The 23,210-nt window shown below is 49.2% G+C and overlaps 1 protein-coding gene across 1 annotated transcript in view; it reads right to left on the minus strand.

Annotated features, from left to right (window-relative positions):
- NCAPH (non-SMC condensin I complex subunit H) overlaps positions 1 to 23,210 on the minus strand; it is a 394,040-nt gene that overhangs the window by 61,306 nt on the left and 309,524 nt on the right. The window contains exons 13-15 of the mRNA XM_078666999.1: positions 15,758 to 15,865; positions 15,471 to 15,644; positions 14,347 to 14,463 (exon numbers count right to left, since the gene is read on the minus strand). Coding sequence (XP_078523125.1) covers positions 14,347 to 14,463; positions 15,471 to 15,644; positions 15,758 to 15,865 — 399 coding nt within the window. The remainder of the gene's footprint in view (positions 1 to 14,346; positions 14,464 to 15,470; positions 15,645 to 15,757; positions 15,866 to 23,210) is intronic.

The raw sequence follows: 23,210 nt of genomic DNA on the forward strand, positions 1-23,210 counted from the left end.
GGATAAAGGCAATAAATGCAGTCCTTATGTTGGTCATCAACATGGATCCTCTTCTTATCCCAGGTCCTGCAGGGCTTGAACAGAGCTTTTCTATCAGACATTCTGAATTTGAAGAGAAGAAAACTGAGTGGCACACAGGGAGACTCCCTTCCATAGGACGTGCGGTGAAAATCTGACGAGAACTGCCACTGCTGAGAGTGTATTAGAGGGTGCTGGTAGCTGGACTTTTGGTTCTTTAGGTCTCGGACCATCGCACTGCGTAGCAGTGGGCGGAGTCCGAAGATTTTATGTTTTTGAGTTAGGGGGGCTTGAACCCGCCTCTCTCCCCCATTGGCTGGCTTCCTAAACGGAGGCCAACCATTGGAGGAGAGGGGCATCACTCCATTAAAGCCCCGTCTCTTTCGGATTCGGGGGCGTGTTTTTGGCGTTCTTTCGCCCTATGATGTCATCCGTCACTCAGAACGCCAAAAACATGCCCCCGATTCTGAACATTTTGGACGTTTGCGGCCGCCATTTTTTTTTTGTTGTTGTTGGCCGGCGGCTAATGGAGAGCTGCTCCCTGCATGCACCATCGCTTTGGCGCTGACCCGGCTTCGTAGCTCGTGTCTGCTTGTTCTCTCTTCGTGTTAACTGTAGTTTCGTTTACATTTTATTTCTAGCCTAATGGAGTCTTAAGAGAGTTAAGGACACCTTTCACTTTTCCCAGTTTGCTGCTTCGCCGCGTGCACAGTACCGCGTTGACAAGATGTGTTGAGTGCGAAGGACCAGAGTTTGCGGTGCGGCTTCAGAGCCGTTGTGCGCTTGCTCAGTGCCCATACCTGTCTGTGGACGGCAAGAGGGAAGGCCCGTATTTCTGCGGCGCGGGCGCAGTTTCGGCTGAGGCCTTTGCAGCCGGTTAATGGCGACTATGTGTTAGAGCCCATGAGGCGGGCACACGCAGTAGTGGCGGCTCTTGGGGAAGGGTCAGCGGCCTGCGCAGGTCAGAGGCCATGGCTGGCGTGTTCGACATCGACTTGGACCAGCCCAACGATGCGGGCTCACAGGAGGAGGAGGAATGGGTAATGGTCTGGGGAACTATAGTGGGCACAGATGGGGGAATCAGTTGACCGGGCTTAGGGAGGGTGACGGGCACGGTCCTCAGTGCATAGGCGGGTCTAGAGGGGGGACGGGGGATTGAATTGTTGATGAATACGCTGAAGTCTGGATTTGGGGAGCAATGGCATATAGTGAGTAGCCCCATGGTGTAAGAGTTAAACGGATGGTCTACCAAAAGTGCACCACGAGGATGAAATTAGTGCGTAAAAGCAGAATGGACGGGTTAAGATCTGTAGGAGACTTACAAGTCTGTAAACGTTGTAATATACACATTCGTGGATCCTCAGATATGCGAATGAAGTCTTGCTTTATTTTGTTGAGGCGCAAGACCACATGGCATTCGGTGTTTGATTCATGGTGACGGCATGACTCTGTACTGCTACAATATGTAACTTCTAATATTCAAGTGTGAATACATAATCGTTGGGTCTAGTGACATGGGTGTTGTCCCTCACAAAGCTGTTCGCGGACTGTATTTGAGACTTTCTTCCTTGCCTCCATCTGTACTTTCAATTTGCTATGCGTAGGAATAGGGCACACGGCTTAAACCTTGTAAAGAATAGTGGTCCTTACCAGTGAAGCGAGGGATACCCTGGGCTCCCCACCAGTCTCAGTCCGTTAACTTTTTTTGTTGTTGAGGATTGGTTATCATTTGCTAATGTGTCAGAAGAGGACTGTTCGTCACATAATGCACAATTATGCGTGGCGTAATTATTATATACCACTGTAGTGACCATGTGCCAACGGTTTTTCTATTAGTGTTTTTCCACCGTAGTGACACAAAAACTTGGCATAATATTCAGTTATTTGCACATATGTTATTTATTCTCAGGTCCAGGAATCAACTTTACTGCCTTAAATAAATCCTGTTTAGGTCTGTTTCTATGCTCGGAGATTATATGACCTAGATACTCCTTTTCATGTAATCTAAATTTGCACTTTTTATTTAAATGTGTGGTTTCTAAGATAATTGGCAACTACTCCAATTTTTACCATGTTTGTTTCTGTAGATTAGTGTATTGTCTTGAAAATATTGTACATGCCTTTCCTCCTTGAACAAACTGCGCATCAACCTTTGAAGCCTAGGCGCTGCTGTAGCTAATTCAAATATTAGTCTTTAAAACCGGAATGTTCTCTCAGAAGTTATGAATCCTGTGATGTTCTTCGATGCTAGATGCGTTTGAATTTGGTGGTTGACTGATTTTTAAGTCCAAATTGCTGAATACTGACAATACTTCAAGAGTGGTTAAAATCTTGTTTATATTTGTTAGAGTGCAGCTGTCAATTATATATTTTTGCTTATTGGTCACATGATGACACAAAAACAAAGCTTGCCCCCCTTAATATGACTATTAGGGGAGAGTCATTGTGTACCCTCTACTTGTTCTATTATGTCATGGGTGCTTGAAAATTTTTCCGAGGGGCTACAAAGTATAGTCTGTGGTGTGCCCAAGGGCCACATTGATGCCAGCGAGGTGGGAGTGGGGCTTTAGGTGGGCAGATAGGGGGACAAAGACTAGGGGTGGGGGAAGCAGAGTCGGCTTATGGGAATCGAAGCATGTACATGGTGTGGTCAGTGAGTCATGGAGTGCTTTATTCCATACTGCTCACTACATTAAGCCCCTGTCTCAAGAGTCATAGAATTGACAATATTGTGTTTTATGCTGTATCTGAATCACTATCTCTCTACTGCACTTTGCGTAAGCCATCTCTGCGTTGCTATCACTACCTTGGGAAAGTGAAGTGTAAAACGAGGTAACTTGGGGCCAGATGTACGACCATTCCATTTTGTGTCGCAAATTTGAATGTACAAGAGTGTTTCAGACACTATTTGAGATTCCTAATGCGGTCGTAAATGACCCGCCTTATCAATCACATGAAGCAAGTTGCAATTTGCGACCTATTGGGTATGGCCAGTACTCGCAGGGTTGGTAGACCACCATGTCTGTGACTGATTTTTCTATAAAGCATATTTCTTTATTTTTTTTAATGCAGCCCGTTTTCCTTAAAGAAAAAATCAGGATGCCCTGTGTGTGTGTGGAGGGGGGCTCTGTGTGTGTGTGGGAACTCTCTGTGTGAGAGGGGCTCTGTGTGTGTGTGTGGGGGGGGAGGACTCTGTGTGTTTGTGGGGGGTTGTGTGTGGGGGGCTCTGTGTGTGTGTGCGGCATTGTGTGTGTGTGGCTCTGTGTCCGCGAATACTCTACTACTCTCTAATGCTCACCTATTGCCATTGTAAATGACAATACCATTTATTTATGTTTATAAAAAAAACTAAAAAAACATGAGCAATGCCAATAGCTCTACCTTTAATAATGCCGAGACCATTGCATTGTAAATGCTTGTTTTACTATAGTGATGTAGATAGGCTACGAAGATTTAGGCCTTACGCTTTTTTCTTTTAGCCAACTACTATTATTTTCTTATGGCACTACTTCCGTAATTTACCGTGGGACTCCCGCCTCCGAGGGGGAATGATTCAGGCATGTGAATCTATGAAAGATACCCCAATACTGGATAAGTAAACCACCTTACTTCCTGCTCGTATTTCAACAGGAGAGGGCAGTGGAGAAAGGCAACATATCGTTAAGTTTATGGTGCGCTCTACCCTATTGATTTTCAGAGTTGCAATCCGCTCCTGGAGCTCTGGGTCCTTGGCAGTTCAGTGAGCTGATCGATTTGAATCTTTCGCATTACCCACAACAGTAGGGCCTGTCCTCGGTAGTCAGTCTTTGGTCCAGCATAATCAGAGTTCTGGCTTTCAAGGGAACCCTTTAAATGCTACTTTGGGGTCGGTAGGAGGGGATGACAAATAGCCAATTGGCAAATGACTCCAACTCTACCCCTCCTACCTGGCGACTATTTCCTGCCAACTGTGGCACCTGGTATCCCACAATACTTTTTGTCCATCCTAAAGATGGCAGAAACCCTCTCTGGGTGTCCAGAGGCCAGCATCCCAACCCAGAGGTGTGGGTGCTTCTGGGCTACACACCCCGTAGAAAACCTGTTTGACAGCAGGTTCCCCCACCCCAACCTCTAATGCCAATCAGTCTAGGGAGCCAAAGAGGTTTCTTGGTGGGCATGAAGTACATTTGTGCTTCAGAGGCAGCTGTTCTGTTTGAAGTTTACCAACTAGGCTTCACATTGTGCTGCCGATCCTGCAAAGGAGTAGGTCACATATCTCCACCTGCAGGTCTTTTGTTCCAGCTCCTGGAAGTAGTTCACACCGCCTGTCAGAAACTAGTCTGAGACAGCAAATGTGTATCACCGTCTCAGGCCCTGGAAGCTTGAGGCGAACAAAAAAATGTAATAATAAAGTGTACAGTTCAGATGAAAGGGAAAAAACGCACCTCACCCAAAATAGAATATGGCCTTTAGACAACTTGTCTCATTTAATTGTTGTGATCATTGGCAACATGGTTGCTGGGCACATGCCTTGACCCACCAAAAGGTGGTATGCTTCAGCATAGAGCGATGCTACTCGTTGGGCTGGCGCTAGAATGCACAATAAGCCCCACAAAGAGACTATTTGCCAGAGATCTTTTTCCAAAAAGCCAACGAAAGCCAGGTAAAAGATACAGAGATCCTGGATTCACCTAAGAAGTTTCAACATTTTTATTAGTAAAGGGTGACGTCTACATGTACCCTTTCCAGTTTTTTTCATGAATACATATAGCGGGCTTTGCAGTCAAATGTGCTTTCTAGTGCTTAAAGGTAATTCAAATGACCCTTACTTAACAAAAAGCCAACACGGAGCATTTTAGATTTGCTTTGTAAAATCATTAAAACCATTATTTAAAGTAACCAGAGAAAATGTGTTCCGTGATAACGTATGGAGATATTCTAATTGTTAGGTTTTCATAGAAAATACCCATAGTGAAAAAGCAGTCTTTCAAAGGGATGTAAACACTATCCCTACCAGGACCTCTATAAACAATATTTAACTTCCCCCACTTCCAGGACTGTACTGCATGACACACTTGACCAGGTGGCTGCCAAATACGTCCCACTAAATCACAATGGTGCAAACGACTCCCAATTGCACAGAAAGAGCACAATTAAAAACTGAAAATTGAAGCCATTTTGAGTTACAGACCACCTGTCTTTCTACTAAAATGTACAGAAGAAATATTAGAACTACTGTAACAAAATGGTAATGAAATTACTTAACTGTAGGAGTAGTTTTGCAGCTCGAAAAGTGTTCTGGATTCACATGCTATGAATTATTCTGTTATCTAATGATTGGGTTAGGAACTAGTCTCTTGTAGTGGTCTTTTTCGCTCTCTCTCTTTCTGTGTAGGGTCTCCCCCACTGCTTCTATGCTACTTCTGCATTTGTTGAAGGAACTCTCCTTTATCAGCCAGTCGTCCAAGTACGGATACATGTGTATTCCCTTTCTTCTCAAGTGTGCTGCAAAGCATTTTGTAAAGATCTTGAGTGCTGGTTTTATTCAGCAAGATGGCACTTTTAGGTTTAAAGTATTTTATTATTATTATTAGAAGGACCAATGGCAGAAGCAAACAATTATACAAAGGGTCAGAGCTTGCGCCAAGGGGCGTCTCGGGAATAGAGTTCGAATGTCCCAGCCTCGGAAGGCCGCCCCAGTATCCGACCCCATGCGTGGCGATGTGCAGAAAAGTTTCGGGAGCCATTCCTCAACCAGTTGTAACCTTCCGTGAATAAACAGTCTCCCCCCAACAACCCCTTCCCCCCCCCTCCCCCACCCTGTCCAGCATTATGCAACATAAGACCCTAGTGTTGTCTCGGCATCCTCTTTCTCCACAACATAGCTCGAGGGTCACATCCATACTCCCCAATCAGGCAAACCTTCACATCGGTGGCATAAGCCTAATGAGTCTCAGGTATCTCGGGCATGTAATTTCCTTGAATTCCGTGGACAGCAGTGTGTGGAAAGGCTGCCACAGCTCTTCAAAACTGTCCACCTCCCCAGTGAGAGCTTTTCCATCCCCAGAACATGCCACAGCCTGTGTAGCCAACCCGTTAGGGAAGGAGTGGTCGGTGTGCGCCAGTGGATTAGTATATTCTGGACAGCAGAGCCCAGCATAATTGCTATTTGCCTTCCTCTTCTAGATTTTAGTGGATACATTAATCCATTGGGGAGGCCGAGCAAGGCGTATGCAGGGAATCGGGGCAGTTCAATCTCAAAGCACGCATCTATCATCAATTACCTCTGACCAGTACGCTTGTACAACAGGACAGTCCCATAGGATGTGTGTTAGTGTACCTATATGTCCACAATTGCGCCAACATCTGTCATCGATCAGCCGGTTCATCTCGTGCAGCCGTTCCGGAGTGCGGTACCAATAAGTGGAGACCTTGGTAAATGTTTCCGTGAGGCCTACATGGTAAGCTGAATGTCGTGCCCGGTATGAGATTTGTTCCCACTCTTTATGGCTAAGTGTCCTCCCCAATTCCCTGTTCCAACACTCCCTACCGGGGATATGGAAATGTGTGGATGGAAGCTGTAGCATCCTGTATAGGTCGGTTATGAGTTTCGCGTCTGAAGCTCGTGTCACCAGCCATTTTTCATACGGCAACAGCTTCCTGTCCGCCGTTTCTCTGACCTGTGGTTGTAGAGCCCAGTGCCTAACCTGCCAGTATCTCATACGGTCCGTTTCGTCCAACTGGAAATCGTCTTTAAGGCTTTGAAAGGGGGCAATCCCTTCCGTCGTGTACATGTGGTAAAGTGCCTTACAGCCCTTCTCCCTCCAACGCGAAAAGCCCCCAGGTTCCGTCCCCGGTGTAAAGTCAGGATTATCCACAATAGGAGTGAACGGGGAAGGGAATGTGGTGAGATCATATGTACGATTGGTAGCGTCCCACACCCTCAGCGGTACCCGTGTGACGTAAGAGGCATAGAGATTCGGGGGGCGGTGTGACCGGCAGAGAAATGGTATGTCCTGTAAAGGGCGCCCGGCTACCGCCTGATCTTGGAAGAGCCAGTGTTTGTCTGATTCCAACTTACTCCATTCTACCAAGAACCGTAATTGGGATGCTTGGAAGTATTTACGTAAGTCAGGGACCCCCAGTCCCCCCGATTCCGGTGCCAAAGTAGTAAGGGCACGGCGCATTCGGGGGTTGCGGCCCTGCCACACAAAGCGGGACACCTCAGTTTGCATCTGCTGAATCCATCCCCTAGGGGGCTGTAAGGGCAGAGCTCTAAATAAGTACAAAATTTGGGGTAAGACCGTCATTTTAATAGCTGCAACCCGGCCCAGCCAAGATATCGTCCCTTTGTTCCATCTCCCCATTTCCTCTTTAACTTTCCTACTCATCGCCTCATAGTTGATGGTAACCGTCGCCTGCAACGTAGGTGCCAACGCGATCCCCAAGTATTGCACCTGGTTCCTCGACCAACTCAGGGGGAAAAGCCCCTGCAGTTCGCGTCTAGTTGCGGGCTTGAGGGAGATATCCAGAGCTGTGGACTTCGCCACGTTCATCCTAAAACCCGCTACTCTCTCAAAAGCCTTGAGTTCCGCTATGCTTGCCGGCAAAGCCCGCTTTGGGTTCTCCAGCGCGAAAATTACATCGTCCGCATAGAGACTGACCGCGTGGGTGTAACCGCCCATTCTTATTCCCGTCACATCGGGATTCTGTCGCACTCGCTGAGCAAAGGGCTCCATGTAGAGCGCAAAGAGGAGAGAGGGGGCATCCCTGTCTGGTTCCTCGTTCAATGTTGAATCGTCTCGAACCGCAGCCGTTCACCCGCACCACCGCAGACGGGAATTTATAGCAGTTAAACACCATGCAACGAAATTTCTCCCCCATCCCCAACCGCGCCATCACGCGCTCGAGGTAGGGCCAATGCACTCGGTCAAACGCTTTCTCCGCGTCGACCGAAAGCAGCATCCTCTCCCCCGGAATACACGAGGCTTTTTCCAAAACGTCCACTAGTCTTTTAGTGTTATCCACTGTCTGTCTGCCCGGCACAAAGCCAGACTGATCCGGATCAATCAAGCCGGGGAGGTATTGAGCAAGTCGCGCCGCTAAAATCCCTGTGTAAAGTTTTAGATCCACATTTAGGAGGGAGATCGGCCTATACGAACCGCATTGGGCCCTATCCTTCCCTGGTTTGGGTATTACCGACACCGTTGCCTGCAAGAGGTCCGGAGGAATAGCCCCTGGGTCGGAGAAGGAGTTATACAGCTTAGTCAAAATAGGTGCTAGCGTTGAGCTAAATGTTCTATAGAAGAGGGTAGTGTACCCATCCGGGCCTGGAGCCTTTCCATGTTTAAGTCTGGAAATCGCTGCCACCACCTCCTCGATTCTTATCTCCCTTTCCAGGTAGGTAGCCTGTTCTGGGGTCAAGGACGAGAGGGGTACCGAGTCCAAATAAGCCTCCGGTTCCTCCATCTGCGCGTCCTCCGCCGTATATAGGTCAGCATAAAACCGGCGGAAGGCGTCCGCTACGTCATCGTCATCAGTGATCAGTTCCCCCGCCTCTCCCTTCAGCTCCTTCACCCGGCGACACTGGTGTACTGCTCTAAGTTTAGCTGCCAGTAATCGGCCACACCGGTCACCCCCAGTATAATAGGCGTGTTTCAAACGCAGCGCGGCGTATTCAGCCCTATCTAAATCTAATGACGATAAGAGTTTCCTGGCCGCTTTTAGCTGTCTCCAAATTCTCGGAGCCCCCGTTCGTAGGTGCACCTGTTCAAGTTCCCTGACCTTCTGTGTGAGCTTGTCCCGTTTTAGTTTCCTATCCCTATTGTCTGCAGCGGAAATCGCAATGAACTCTCCCCTCAGCACTGCCTTGAGAGCGCCCCACTGAGTGGATAGTGGGGTATCAGAGTTAGAGTTATGCAGCTGAAAATCCTTCACTGATTCAGTGATTCGCTGCACCACCGTTTTTTTATGTAGAAGCGTGTCTCGTAGCCGCCAAACTCCTCGCCTAGCAGAACTCAACGGGAGATGGAAGGTTCCCGAGACCGGCGCGTGATCCGAGAGACTGATAACTCCTATTTCAGAAGCGGTGGCCATGTCGCGGACCGGGCCCGAGACCAACAGGTAATCCAACCTAGCGTAAGTCCGGTGTGCACGTGAATAGTAAGAGAAGTCTCTGTCTGACGGGTGAAGACTCCGCCAGAGGTCGTGCATGTCCAAGTCCGTCAACTGCGCTTTAACTGTTTGTGACAGTTCCCCAGTCTGCGGGCGTCGCTGCGCTGATCGGTCTGCGGAGGAGTCAAAGACCATGTTAATGTCCCCCCCTAGTATTATGTGCCTATCTGGTGAGGCTGTAATGTCATCTAGTGCGGTGCGTAGGAATCTGTCTTGCTGCTCGTTCGGGCCATAGACCGTTCCCACCGTGAACAGCTGGGTTCCCAGCCTGAAACGGTAGGCCAGAAGTCGCCCCTTCTGCTCTGTGAGCTTGTGCAACACCTCCCCCCGAAAGGATTTGGAGATTAGGATAGCCACCCCGGCCGTTTTAGTCGAGTTGGAGGAGAAGAACTGCGTGGGGAAATGGCGGGACCGCAGTCTATGACAGTCACCAGCCAGCAGGTGGGTTTCTTGAAGCAGACAGATGTCCGCCTGAGTGCTTTCCAGTAAAGATAGAATCGCCCTCCTCTTCGTGGGATTATTCAACCCTTTAACATTCAGGGTCAATACCTGTAGTACTGCCATCAAGTGTTGGATTTACTTCCCTTGCTCATCGAATCTAAAGTGTGCGGCTCGAAAAGGATATAATTAGTAGCTCGTATGTCAAGACCGGTATATGTGTATGCCCCAAATGCACTGGACAGAGTAGCCCTGAACTCCCCCCCCCCCAAACTTCCCCACACCCAACTCCCAAACACTCTCATCACCCCAATCCCCCCTCCTCCCCATTCTCCGAACCCACTACCCAACCCCGGAGCCCTTCCCTCCCCCCCAACTCCCCACAACTGTGAAAGTAGTGCCAGACAAGTCTGTGAAGACCAGTCTGTGGTGTGTTACCTTAGTGGACGTCCAGCCACACGTGTGTGAACCTTCACTCCCTCCCCCCCGCCCCAAGCCAGCAGTCACAGCAATGCCAAGAGAGACTCCCCCCCCGGAGCACTTTCAAGCAGTCGGGGCGACTTCCACTGGTCCCCCCCGGTCCTCGGCAGCCGTCCGGACAGCGTCTTCCATTCCTGCTTCCTGCTCGGATGGCTGGAGACCCCGGCCTCCGGGGCATTCCCCGCCGCCCCCTCCGTGCGACTCTCTGCCGCCCACCATCAGCTGTGCGTCTCCTGCGCGGTGAAGGAGATTCTCCTTCCTCCGTGGTGATGCCCAATACTTCGCAGGTGTCTTGCAGGGACCTCAGTTGATAGGTCTCCCCATTCCACTTAAAGATAATACGGAAAGGGTGACCCCAGGAGTAGGGCGTTTCATGCTGCCTGAGGAAGTCCGTCACTATTTTAAATGCCTTACGCCTCTGAAGCGTGATTGCAGAAAGGTCCTGGTACAGTGCCACCGGATGTCCGCGGAATGTGAGTGAGCTTCCCTTCCGCGCCTCCGCCATTATTTTTTCCTTCAATGGGAAGTCCGGGAGGAACGCCAGAATGTCTGGTGGGGGACCATTTGCCCGTCTAGTGGGTCCCACCCTGTGTGGCCTGTCAATCCTGATGGGAAAATCATCCCCTTCTCCCAGCACAGCTCGAAAGAGGTCCTGCAGGTACTGGACTATGTCCGGGTTCTCCTCCGAGGATGGCACGCCCCTGACCCGAATGTTGTTTCGGCGCGACCTGTTCTCCAAGTCCTCAGTATGTAATTGGAGGTCCAGTTGCTGTTCCCTGAGAGTCAACACTTCCTGCTGCAGCATAGTGATTTCCTCGTCCTGTCGTTGCGTGGAGCTCTCAACCGTAGCCACCCTCTCGCCCAAGCTGTCAACGTCCCTGCGCATTTCTCGCACCTCCCCGGCCACTTCCTGTTTCAGGGCCTGGAAGTCTTCCCTAAGCGTGCCAAAGAGGGATTCCAAAAATGACCTTGTGACCGGGGGCTCCGCCGAGGCACCAGAGTTCGATCCCCCAGCCGCCCCGGGTGAGGAGGGGGCCTTATCTCCTTTGTTCTGGGATCTGCCGAGCAGCTCCGGCAGTGTGCCGCCAGTGCGTTTGCCACCCCTCTGACCGGCCATGGTGCAGGCACTACTACAGTTCTGCGTGCCCGTTGCTACACTGGACCCCCCTTTACCGCTTTACCTCCAGGTACTGCACCCAGACCGGGATGGATGTTGGACCTCGCCACCCCCGAGGGCCGCAAAGGGTCCGTTCGCCTGCCGCACTCCGGGCTAATGCGAGAGGACTTCGTCTGAAGTTCAGTTAATGTCCCAGGTTTCGCGCTGTAAATGGGCTGCCGATGTGGCGAGCATAGACGAGGTCCACACACCGTGCCTCTAGGGCGATCTTAAGACACAGAGCCCCGGGCGCCGCTCCGGCCTCCAAGTCCAGAACCCGGCTGGGTCTCAGGGCCTAGGCCAGAACCCCACCAGCAGTCCTCCCCGTAGCCTCTGGGGATCCCCAGCCGTCCCCCTGTTCCGCCTGGCTCCAGGTGTGGTCCGCAGTGAAGCTAGAATGAGGGTAGCAGAACGGGGCAATGCAACCTCCTTACCGACTGTCCCGGTGAGCCTGTGGCAGCGTGGGCTGCGCCGGAGGCCTTCCCTCTGCTCCTCCGCTGACTCCGACTCGCCCCGTGCACTGCTGTGGTCTGCCAGGGTCCCTGCGACGAGGCTGGTCAAATGTATCGGGTGCCGGAGGCAGTGAGCGTTATTGGTCGGTCAGGCACCGAGGGATTTCCAGCTCCAGCGCGTATGGCTCGCGGTGTCTCGGTTCCCAGTCCTCAGACGCCCTCTGGGCCCGGAGAAGGCCCCTCAGCCGGGCACTTGCGTGACTCCAACGCCGACCTAGCCGGCGTCCCAGAGTGAGGCAGTCCTAGGGCGTCGGCAAACGGAGCTGCTGCCTCCGGATCTCCGTCCGTCCCACCGCCTGTGCCTCTGACCTGAAAGCAGGGGACGGTTGCTCCGAGTCGCTCCTCCGCCGCCCAGACCGTGCACTATCCTCACTGCCGGGTGCGGGCTCCGGCTTCAGCCCGCTGCCATCTTGTGCCTCCGGGGGAGGGGTGAGAACCACTCGGCGCCGGGTCCCTGCCGCTTGCAGCTCAGTGCAACGCTACCGACCGGCACCTCTCGGCTCCGTCGGCCGGTCCACCGCTCTCCTGCCGCTCCGCTGACAGCCGCTTCTTCCGAACCGGGGAGCTGCGTCGGCTCCGATCGGACCCGACTAGGCACTCGGGTTCCGATCCCAGTAAGAGCGTGTACTGCGGGGCTCAGCCGGTGTTTATTGACAGGATACTGGTACCCCCGCCGGCTCAGCTCTACTCAGCGGCTCCGGGGGGGAATCCGCGTAAATTAGGGCTTGGGGCCTAGGAGGGGAACTGGAGCTCCGGAACACACGTCCTCCTACTCCGCCATCTTGGCCACGCCCCCTCAAGATGGCACTTTTAACTGGTATTGTGTGCTATCTGTCATAAGCGTAGAAATGTCGCGTCTGGGATTCATCAGTATGTCCTTGCGTCTTTGAAGTCTATGGTTGCCATGTAATTCGTCTCTCAAAGCAATGGGAGTTCTTCTCACTTCTCGGCAGAGGAATTACTTTTCCATCTTTGTATGGGTTGTTTCTTTGGTCCCCATTTTGGTGGGTGTTTTATTAGTTCTATGCAATAGTCATGTTTGTTGATGTTGAGTATCCACCTGTCTGACGTGACCTCCCATCACTCCTTGAAAAAGGCTCTTCTACTTCCCCTAACCGGTGCTGCGTGTGGGTCCTTGATGTGCATGTTACTTGTTTGTTGGAGCTGCCTCACTAGATGGTTGATCTCTCCTCCTCGCTCATTTGCGAAAGTTCCTTTTGGCATGGCTGTCTTTCTATCTCGATAGCCCAAGATGGAGTGTCTTTCTGCCCCTTAATGGCGTAATGTGCCTGCCTCTGTTTCTCCTTAGCTCTGTGCGTTGGGCTTGAAATCTGCCAAAGCCTCGCAGCCCTCGGTTTTGTGGCCTTTCAGGAGGCAGATATTACACACCTGATGGTTGTCTCTCTTGGCAAACTTGTGATGGCACTCAAGACGGAATCAGAAAGGTGAGTTTAACATCTCCTTCAGAACAAAGGGCCGCCCTATCCCTGCATTCTCCCGAAGGCTGTCCACATATCCCACCTATGTCAGAGTTGTTTTGGGGAAAAATGTTGATTTCACAACAATACTCTGTCTAGTGGTGTTTCTTTCCCCTTAATCCCCGAATTTCCCTCGATGACCTATCACCTTATTTCTTTCGACGCTTGGAAAGCTTCCAGACCAAACAGGAGAAAAAAAGAATCTGAAGATGGCACTACATGCTGAGGTTCCAGGGAGGAGCGTCTGACGGTAAGAGGAGGCTGAACTAAGCACCAAATGGTGGAAACAGTCAACATCGAACAACAACAAAAAAAAAGAAATAGAAAAGAGACTACTACAAGACCGTATTGGACCCAACCACCATATAGCGGAATAATGCACAGCATGTGAATCTAGAAAATATTCATGCAGCAAAACCGTATTCACAACTTTCAAAACACTGGACTGGTCAGAAAGAACAAAGTCTTCTTCCAAAAGAGCATCCGAATCCCTTCTAGACCCATTCAGGTCTGTGTCAACCTCCAAAATTCTATCTTGAAGGCCATTTGCCTGAGAATTCTTTGCTTGAACTACTTAGCACTTCTTTCACTCACTGGTGATTGTGCACTTTTTCAGCTCACATGCTAAATTGTTAGCTGAAATATGAAGAATGCGGTTGGTCTCTCTCTGTCATGTACTGCTAATTGAATTTGTAAAAGGTGTCTTAATAACGTATAGGCGTTTGATAATGTGATGTTTCATTTTACCTTAATAGGTCCTTTGTTAACACAGAGATTAACTAAAAACAGTGCATGCCAGGCCCTTTTGTTTTCCTGAATCCATGTACTAGGTGATCTAACCTCAGCAGCATCATGGAACCACCTCCTTCTAAGACCATTGATCATCCCAGCCATGGCTATCAGTTCTTGACCTCTAACCCATGGTTTTAAATGCTTCACACTATGCAAACCAGACGTTGCCCATTCCCCCTCACCCTCCTTATCTTGTTCTTTCCTCAGCAACTGAGACTACTTTAAATAGGCTGAGTATGATTGCCTCCCTCAGCCACGGTTCTGTGCGTTCTTCTTCTAGAATGTATCCTTCTTTCCAGTCACTGATGGCACCACTCACTTCAATCTCCAGTTGCTTCTCCTGTGCACTTGTCAACAGATTCCACATGACATGTTTCAAACGTTTCATGTCCATTTTCTTGGCTGTCTTTGCATAATGCAGCTCGATCTTGTTCACCTGGAACAGAGAACAGAAAAGCAACTTTCAGTCAGCAAGACAGCAATGAACACGGTGATCATGCAAGCCTCTGCCTCAAGAAGTATTGCCAATGGACCACTACACTGACCTGCCAAAGTATGACATTTCAGCACTGGATAATATTGAGCCCTGCCAATGACCAGCAGCACAGGCTACTATTGCAGCCCAACCCACATGTATCTACACATCGCTCACCTGAAATCACCGTTTTAACACTTATATTGCCATGCATTTGAATGGCCACCCACTCCTGCTTAATCTATAGCTTTGTTCTTCTGCCTAGGAATCCATGTTTCCACTGAATCTCATGACCCCGGAAGACACCCAGATTCAGGAACAGAACTCCCAAGCTTAAGATCACTCTTGTTGAAGGCTCCCAATGGCTAATACGTCTACAGGTATTTCCACCAATAATTTTCTATTCACTCAGAGTAGCAGCATGGTTTAAGGAAAAGCAGATTTAAAGTACTTCAAGAGTGACCTGATCACTATAGAGAAGTACAGGAGGAAGACTGAAGAGTAACACCCAACGGCTTTTTTCAGTCATTAAAAAGTATCTTTCTTTCCCAATTTGAGTACACTACTCCTCTTATTGGAAAACACTCCATCACTCTCTCTCTCCAGACTGCTAAAAATAGAAGTACGGACACATTGCATGATCAAATCATCATGGTTATTCAGAGATCCTAAACCTTCATTCTTAAATTTTTCTGACCGACAAACACTCTGAAATGACCTTAAAGAGACATGACTGGCTCAGCAAAATATCAACATAAATTTAGTGTGGCAGTAGCAGAATTGGACTCCTCTCAATCACTGCCATGCAAATAGCATTTGTCCGCATCTAATACAACCTACCAATCTCTGCAGCCCTCGTCGCCATCCTACCATGAGATTGCCCTTTCTAACTAATGACTATTGGCGTCTCACCTCTGCGAGCGTGCGTCATTTGCAGTGTGATCATATTATTGATTAGAGATATTTACCTTTTGAGGCTCAGCCACAAGGTTGTCCTCGCCATATGTGGTGATTACTAATCTGTCAGCATGTGCACCCTGCTCAGGATCCAGATCACCCATGGGGTTGGCAGTGAACTCAAACATTCCATCGGGGCCCATGAAGTCGCCTGGGCCATCATCATCATCATCACTGTCTGCAGCCTAAAGAAAGGAAGACAGCATAAAATGAGCAGGATAAACAACTTTCCAACTGTCTCTCAGACTCAAGCTTTTAACTCATCAACACCTTATTGATGGCCCCTTAACCATCTCACCTGTAATCCAGGACAGAAGTTGGAAGTGTCATTGGGATTATTGTAATCGTAGTCCCCAATTCCATCATCCTGCTCTGCAGTCTCACTTGGTGCCATCATTTTTTTCAACTGTGGCAGAAAAAACAAAAAGCAGGTCAAAAACCAAGAATATCCCCGGTCCTACACAGTGCGGTGTCAACAAGCATCTTTTCTTGCAGTTGGCTTGCTTAATAGCACTAACTAAGAAAGCTTGGTGCCGACTAAGCACAAACGAACACCCTCCCTCCCCGAATAACTCCCTCCCTCCCCCACTCACAAACAGTGCCAGCAATCCTCCCCATCAGTCAACATATGTACTTTCTAGATATGAGCACAGCATCCCCAATCACAGCACATTAACAAAGCTGATCATATGATTCAAACAAATAATAAGGTTTCTTCACTTATGGAGGATGTTAAGCCAGAACCAGACATGTTGCTTTGTATCATTTGAAAAGTCAATAAAAATTATGCAAGTAAAACCTCTCATAGCTGAATTGTTGTACAGTTAAACACATCACAATAAAAATAAAACCTAGAGCTCATCTCAAAGTTAGCACAAGTTTTAAAAACAAACAAAAACAAACAAAACAAAAAAATCACCTCATCGAGATAACCCTAGGTTTTCAGAAAAGATTTAAAAAAGGAAACGTCGCCACTTCACCCAACTAAGAGCAAAATCATCTCCATTATGCACCGTACTGACAAAACTATCTGCAGTTTAACCAACACATAAAAAGCAACCGGAATCAACAGTACCGACACTTTATCCATTTTTATTTAAATCAATATGTACAACGAAAGTAAAATAGGTATACTGAAAGATTTTGCAGCCTTTGGGGACACGTGTATGAAACAGAAACCTCATAGGTATGCTTTGCCAAGCTAGTTGAGCAGTTTATCGAACAAAAAGCCCAACTGTTGTCTTGAAGATTAGTTCAACAAAACAAATACCCAAATAAAATAGTGACATGCAGGGGAATGATGCAGGGATCCTGGAGGGACAGTTCTGCCAAGCAAAGGTCTCGGGGAGGGGGTTGACACAGACCACCAGCAAGCACATAAATTGAGGAAGTAAAAGCAAGAGAATAATAGCCATAGGCGAACAAAGATACAGGAAGGTCGAGGTAGTGCAACTAAGGGTTTATGTGGCATACATAACAAAAAAGTGTCCTGAAAGGTGAGGGGACAAGGTACACCAACGACGTGGCAGAATGACCCAAGCTGTCTAATGTGTTAGACCAGGGTTCTTCAAAGTCAGTCCTGGAGGGCCGGATCCATACCAGATATATATATTTTTAACAGATTTTATTATATTTTCCGCATAGCAGATGGGCGAAGCCCAACAAGAAAGATACAGTGGAAACTCATAAAATGGTATCTCTGAATACATTATACAAACCCCCAATAGCCTGCAGAACATCAGACCAAGGAAACATGAAACCCCACCTCCTAAAGCGCACCATACCTACTTCAGAAACATTACATGTAAATGCCAAGGAAGTTCCCAGCCACGTTTCATTAGCCTCGATACACTAAACCGGTATATTATTCACCACTAATTGTTCAATAGGATCACAAGTGGCAGACTGCAGCATTGGGGGCAAATCTATACCTCTATAGGCGGCCCACCAAGACCAGATCTTTCCGTGCATCTGCGGCATCCCTTAGCCTGAAACACTACAATCTCTGCAGACATGCATCTACCCAGTGCCTTTTTCCAGTTAGTGACGCTGGTTGGGGACGGGTCCTTCCAATGTTGTGTTATATCACGCACAGCTAAGGTGAGGTGAGGCTTAAAAATAAAAGCAGTCTCTTGTAGCGATTCCCCCCAATGTCCTCTGTGTTGTGTAAAAGCGCCAGTCTGGGGTCCAACGGGATAGCCCACGCCAGGACACGACCTAGGCAAGAAGACACACCGGACAAGAACGGCTGAATTGCCACGCAACCCCACACTGTGTGTAATAACGAACCATTATCCGCGTGGCAGCGGAGACAGACCGGGGATTGGATTGTTCCCATTTTCCAAAGCCTAGAGCGAGTGTAATACACCCTATGTAGGTATTTAAACTGGATCAGTCTGTATCTGGTAGACATGGCTGCATACCGAATGCTAGCCAAAGCCTCGGCCCAGTCATCGTCTGTAAGGGTCTTGATAAAACTGGGATTCACGCTATCTTTGAAATGTCCCAATATGATGAGGGTACGTGCCTCACAAATGGCTACACCCAAGAGCCATTATAGGAAGGGTAAGTTCAGGCAGTTGGTGGAGGTTTGTACCCCTTAATGTTGAAATAATTGAAAAGGTGTTATCCTTATTTTTTAGTGTCTTTATTTATTTTCATTACACCTTGTCATGGTGAACAATGCACAGAGAAACAGCCGACACGTGTTTTGCCCAGTGGCCAGCAGGCCAAGGGCTTTTTCAAGGCAAAGTCCTTTAAACCCTTGCCTGCGTGGCTAATTCCTTCGCTGTGCTGGGGAGAGGGGCAGCGCGCACAGCGCCCCTGTGCTCGTGACGAGCTCAGCTCGTCATGAGACACGGTGGTCGTGTGCTCATGACGAGCTGAGCTCGTCATGACCACACCCGTTTCTTTAGAATGCTCGCACAGCAGGTGAATTAGCCCCGCGTGTGAGTGCCATCCGCAAACACCATCACCTCATCAGGTCTGCCAAGAGTACCTCCTTCAAAGATCGTCTCGACAACAACGCACACAACAGCAAGGAGCTCTTCAACATCGTAAAGGAAAGGAACTCTCCAACCCCAGCTCCAACACCAACGACATCCCGCCGTCGCAAGCCCTATGCGACTCCCTCACCACCGCCCTCCACCGCAAGATTGCGGACATCCACGACAGCTTCAACGCCCCAACAGACATCGACACTCCAGACACCCCGCACACCATCGACCACAACCCCCTGCCAGCCTGGGCGAATGTGAAGAACAGTTGTTACTTACCTGTAAACAGGTGGTTCTCCAGTATTGGTGTCTTTCATAGATTCACATGCTTGAATATTCCCAGTCGTCGAAGTGTGAGTCCCACGGAAAATAAAATAGCAATAAAATAGTAATAACATAACACATAAATACACACTAGTAATAGTTGTAAATACCAAGTCATAATTCCTACATAGGAATACATGGCAAGAGAAAAAACACGTGTAACATATCCTTGTCATTATGTTAGTCCAAACTACAGCCAATCAGGCGCAAGCACCCCTCCAGAACCTTCTCCTAAGAGCTTAGTCCCTCAGATTTTCGTAGCACAGGAGTGACAAAAGAGACTAGGAGGAGAAGCGAGCATCTGTGGGGAGGTGGGTGGGTCACATGTGAATCTATGAAAGACACCAATACTGAAGAACCACTTGTTTACAGGTAAGTAACAATTGTTCTTCTCCAGTATTAGGGTGTCTTGCATAGATTCACATGCTTGAATAGAATAGTGAGCAGTAGTAGCCGGTGTGAGGCTCGAACCAGCCATGCATAAGCATGTATCAAACTCAAAGGGACATAATTAAGTAATGCAAGTAATTACAACAGCCATATAAAACCATAAAGGCGGAGGGAAGACAGAGGCTCACCTTAGTTAAAAAGATTGCGAAGCACTGCCTGTCCCACCGCCGTATCAGCTTCGTTGATGGCCTCCAGGCAGTAGTGTTTCGTGAAAGTGTGCCTGCTGGACCATGTGGCTGCTCGGCAAGTTTGATGGAGTGGTACATCAGCAAAGAGGGCAGTAGAGGATGACATCGCCCTGGTGGAATGAGCCCTCACTTAAGACTGAAGAGGCCTGCCGGCTTTCTGATGGCAGAAGACAATTGTGGAAGAAATCCAATGTGCAATAGTTGGCTTGGTAACAGGACGTTCTTTGCGCATGCATCCATAGGCAATGAACAGTTGATCGGACCTGCGAAAGGGCGCCGTCTTGTTGATGTAAAATTTAAAGCATATTTTAATGTCCAGGGAATGTAGGCGTTGCTCTGCTGGAGATTGAGGATTGGCAAATGAAGTTTTTAAGAATGTGAAAATCAGTGGGCACCTTAGGCATAAACGCTGGGTTGGTGCGAAGCACTACACAGTCCGATTTGAATTGGAGGAAAGGAGGCATAATGGTGAAAGCGTGAATATCACACTCGTCGTGAGGAGGTTAGAGCAAGGAGAAGGGCCACCTTCCAGGTCAGAAACTTGAAATCTGCTTTGTGGATAGGTTCGAATGGTGCCTTCATTAATTGTGCCAATACAACATTGAGATGCCAGGTAGGAGGAGGACGCCGAAGGGGCAGGAACTTCCTGAATAGGCCTTTGAAAAATTGGCAAATGACTCTGGAAGAGCAGAGCGAGGAGGAGCCATCTTGACGGAAACGAGAAATTGCCGCCAAGAAAACTCTCATAGTGGAATGGGAAAGTCCTGACTGAGCCAGTTGTAAAAAGAACGGCAGCAGCTGAGCCGGAGTGGAATGAACGGGATGGACATTGTTAGCTGCGCACCAGTGACAGAATCTCTTCCACTTTAGCTTTTAAGTCTTAACTGTAGACGGAGCTCTCGCATGAGCAAGAACGTCCCTGCGTTCTGGCGAAATATTCAAATGGGCAAATTCAAGGTGCTCAGGTTCCAGGCCGAAAATTTCAGAGAGGAGGGGTTCGGATGACAAATCTGACCCTTGTCCATCGTGAGGAGATCCGCTCGAGGATGGAGGATGGGCTCGCACTGTTAGAGGAGAAGCAGCTCCGAGAACCATGCTTGTCGAGGCCATCTGGGAGCGATCAGGAGAATGTGGCAAGGCTGTCTCCGCAATTTCCACAACACGCGAGGCACCAGCGGAATCGGAGGAAAGGCGTAGGCGAATAGATCGCACCAGTTCATCAAAAGGGCATTCCCACACGATCCGCAGTGGGGATGCCAACTTGCGTAAGATGGGCATTTCCGGTTCTCCGGGGTTGCAAAGAGATCCAAGGACGGACGACCCCACAGTCGAAAGACTGAGTCGAGCGTTGGCTGATGTAACTCCCACTCGTGGGAGTTACATCAGCGACCTGCTGAGGGAATCCGCTAGGATGTTGGAGATGCCTGGTAGGTGAACTGCGGTCAGGGTAATTTGGTGACGGAGTGCCCAATCCCAGATCGTCTGAGCCAGTCGAGACAGGAGAGGAGATTTGGTTCCGCCCTGCTTGTTGACATAGTGCATGCTGGTTGTATTGTCTGTTTGGATAAGCACAGATTCTCCCTGGATCAGACGATGGAATGATTTGAGTGCCAGAAAGATGGTCATCAATTCCAGCCTGTTGATGTGCCAAGAGCGCTGAGAAAGCGTCCACTTGCCCTTTATAGATTGCCCTTGAAGGTGCGCGCCCCATCAGTCCAAGGAGGCGTCCGTGGTCAGAATTCCAGAGTTCTGGAGCGGAGGTGAGGAAAGAAGTCCCTGCTGCAATGTTGGACGGTACCGCCCACCACTTGAGAGCCGCATTCATGCGAGCGGTTACACTGATCAGGTCGTTGAAAGTGCCGGTGACCTGACACTACTGTCTGTCCAATTCCTCTTGGACAGGACGAGTCTTTAGCCTGCAATTTAGGATCAGAGAGATGCATGATGACGCCATCCCCAGAAATGACTTCAAGATCCGGACTGAAACGGACTGTTTTGAACAAATAAGAGCCACCAGGCGGAGATTCTTCAGCTGACGCTCGGGAGACAAGAATGCTTTGGCTTGTGACGTATCCAGAGTGGTGCCTAGAAAGTTTCTGCAGGGAGCTGGGTCAACCTTCGACTTCTCGGCATTGATGGAAAGACCGAGGGAGCGAAATACGTCCTGACAGAGTTGAGTATCCCGAGACAGCTGGCTGCGAGATTGCGATTGGATGAGGCAATCGTCTAGGTATGGAAACATTTGGACGTCCTGCAGACGCAGGTAAGCCACCACTGGAGCCAAAACTTTTGTGAAGACACGAGGGGCGGAGCGTAGGCCGAAAGGCAACACCCTGAACCGAAAGTCTCTCCGTCCCACCCGGAAGCGCAAATACTTCTGATGCCGTGGAAGAATTGGCACATGAAAATAGGCGTCCTGGAGGTCGATGGTGGTCATGAAGCCGTCCTTGGAGAGAAGACGCAAGATCTCCACGAGCGTTAGCATGCGGAAGGATTGGCACTTGAGATACTTGTTCAGTGCTCGTAAATCCAGGATCGGATGCCAATCTCCTGTCTTCTTGAGGATAAGGAAAAAACGGGAATAGAATCCCATCCCTTTTGAGACTTGGGAACCACTTCGATGGCACCTTTTTGGATCATAATACAAATTTGTTTGAAAAGTTCTTTTAAGTGGGCTGGAGGTGGGCCAGATGGAGGAGTGTGAGGAGGAATTTTGACGAACTCCAGAGCATGGCCCTTTGCTACAATGTCCAGTAGCCAACGGTCCGAGGTGATTAAGGACCACTGGGAAGAGAACAGGGAGATTCGACCTCCTACTTTGTGCGGGGAAAGCAAATCATTGTCTTTTGGAAGCGGAACCTCTATAGGAAGACTTCCTTCGATAGGATTTGGAAGATTGCTGACGGGAGGTCTGTTGTGGCTGTGAGGAATATTGCTGATTTCCTTGATTGTAGGAGCGGTATTTAGTGGATCCACCATGAAAATTAGAGGAGGTGCCGCATCCGCGCGCACCTAAGGAACAAGCAGTGTCCGTGTCCTTTTTTATTGTTTGCAGTGCCTCGTCGACGTGCGCACCAAAGAGTGACTCGCCATCATACGGCATATCCAGGATTTTCGCCTGAACCTCCTGGCGAAAAGAGGTAGAACGGAGCCAACCCTGACGACGCAAAACAGCTGCCCCTGCGAGCTGACGGAAGCCAGTGCAAGCGATGTCTACAGAGCAGTCAATGATTTCCTCCGACGCTCTCTCGCCCTCTTGAAGAATCTTTAAAGCTCCGGGATGAGGGCCACAAAGGCAGACATGTCAGACCACATCTGACGGTTGTAGCGTCCCAATATGGCTAAGGAATTTGCCGCTCTCACTGTAGTAGAGGCCATTGTAGAAAACTTTTCGCCCAATGGCGTCAAGGCGACGACTTTCCAGATCAGGAGGAGCCGTAATGTGAGAAGTTGGGTTCCTGGAGCGGCGCTGAGCAGCCTGGGTGACCACAGAATCAGGTTTAGGCTGCGCAATCAGGCATGCTGGTGAACCATGTGGCGCCTTGTACTTTTTCTCTAAGCGAGGCAGTCGCGCCGGGTTGGAATTCGGCGTTTGTATCAATTTTACCCCCTCATTCCAGATGAAATCTATGATGGGGACCGTATGGACCTGCTTAAACGGTTGAGTTTTAAATCGTATAGAAAACGGTCTTCATCTCTTTGGACCCTAGGCAGCTTAAAGCGTTGAGCCGCTCTATCCATAAGCTGGTGGAAGCTTGCAATGTCCACAGGAGGGGAATCCCTGGGGTCAAGG

Source organism: Lissotriton helveticus, chromosome 11, assembly GCF_964261635.1.
Source record: "Lissotriton helveticus chromosome 11, aLisHel1.1, whole genome shotgun sequence".
NCBI lineage: Eukaryota > Metazoa > Chordata > Amphibia > Caudata > Salamandridae > Lissotriton > Lissotriton helveticus.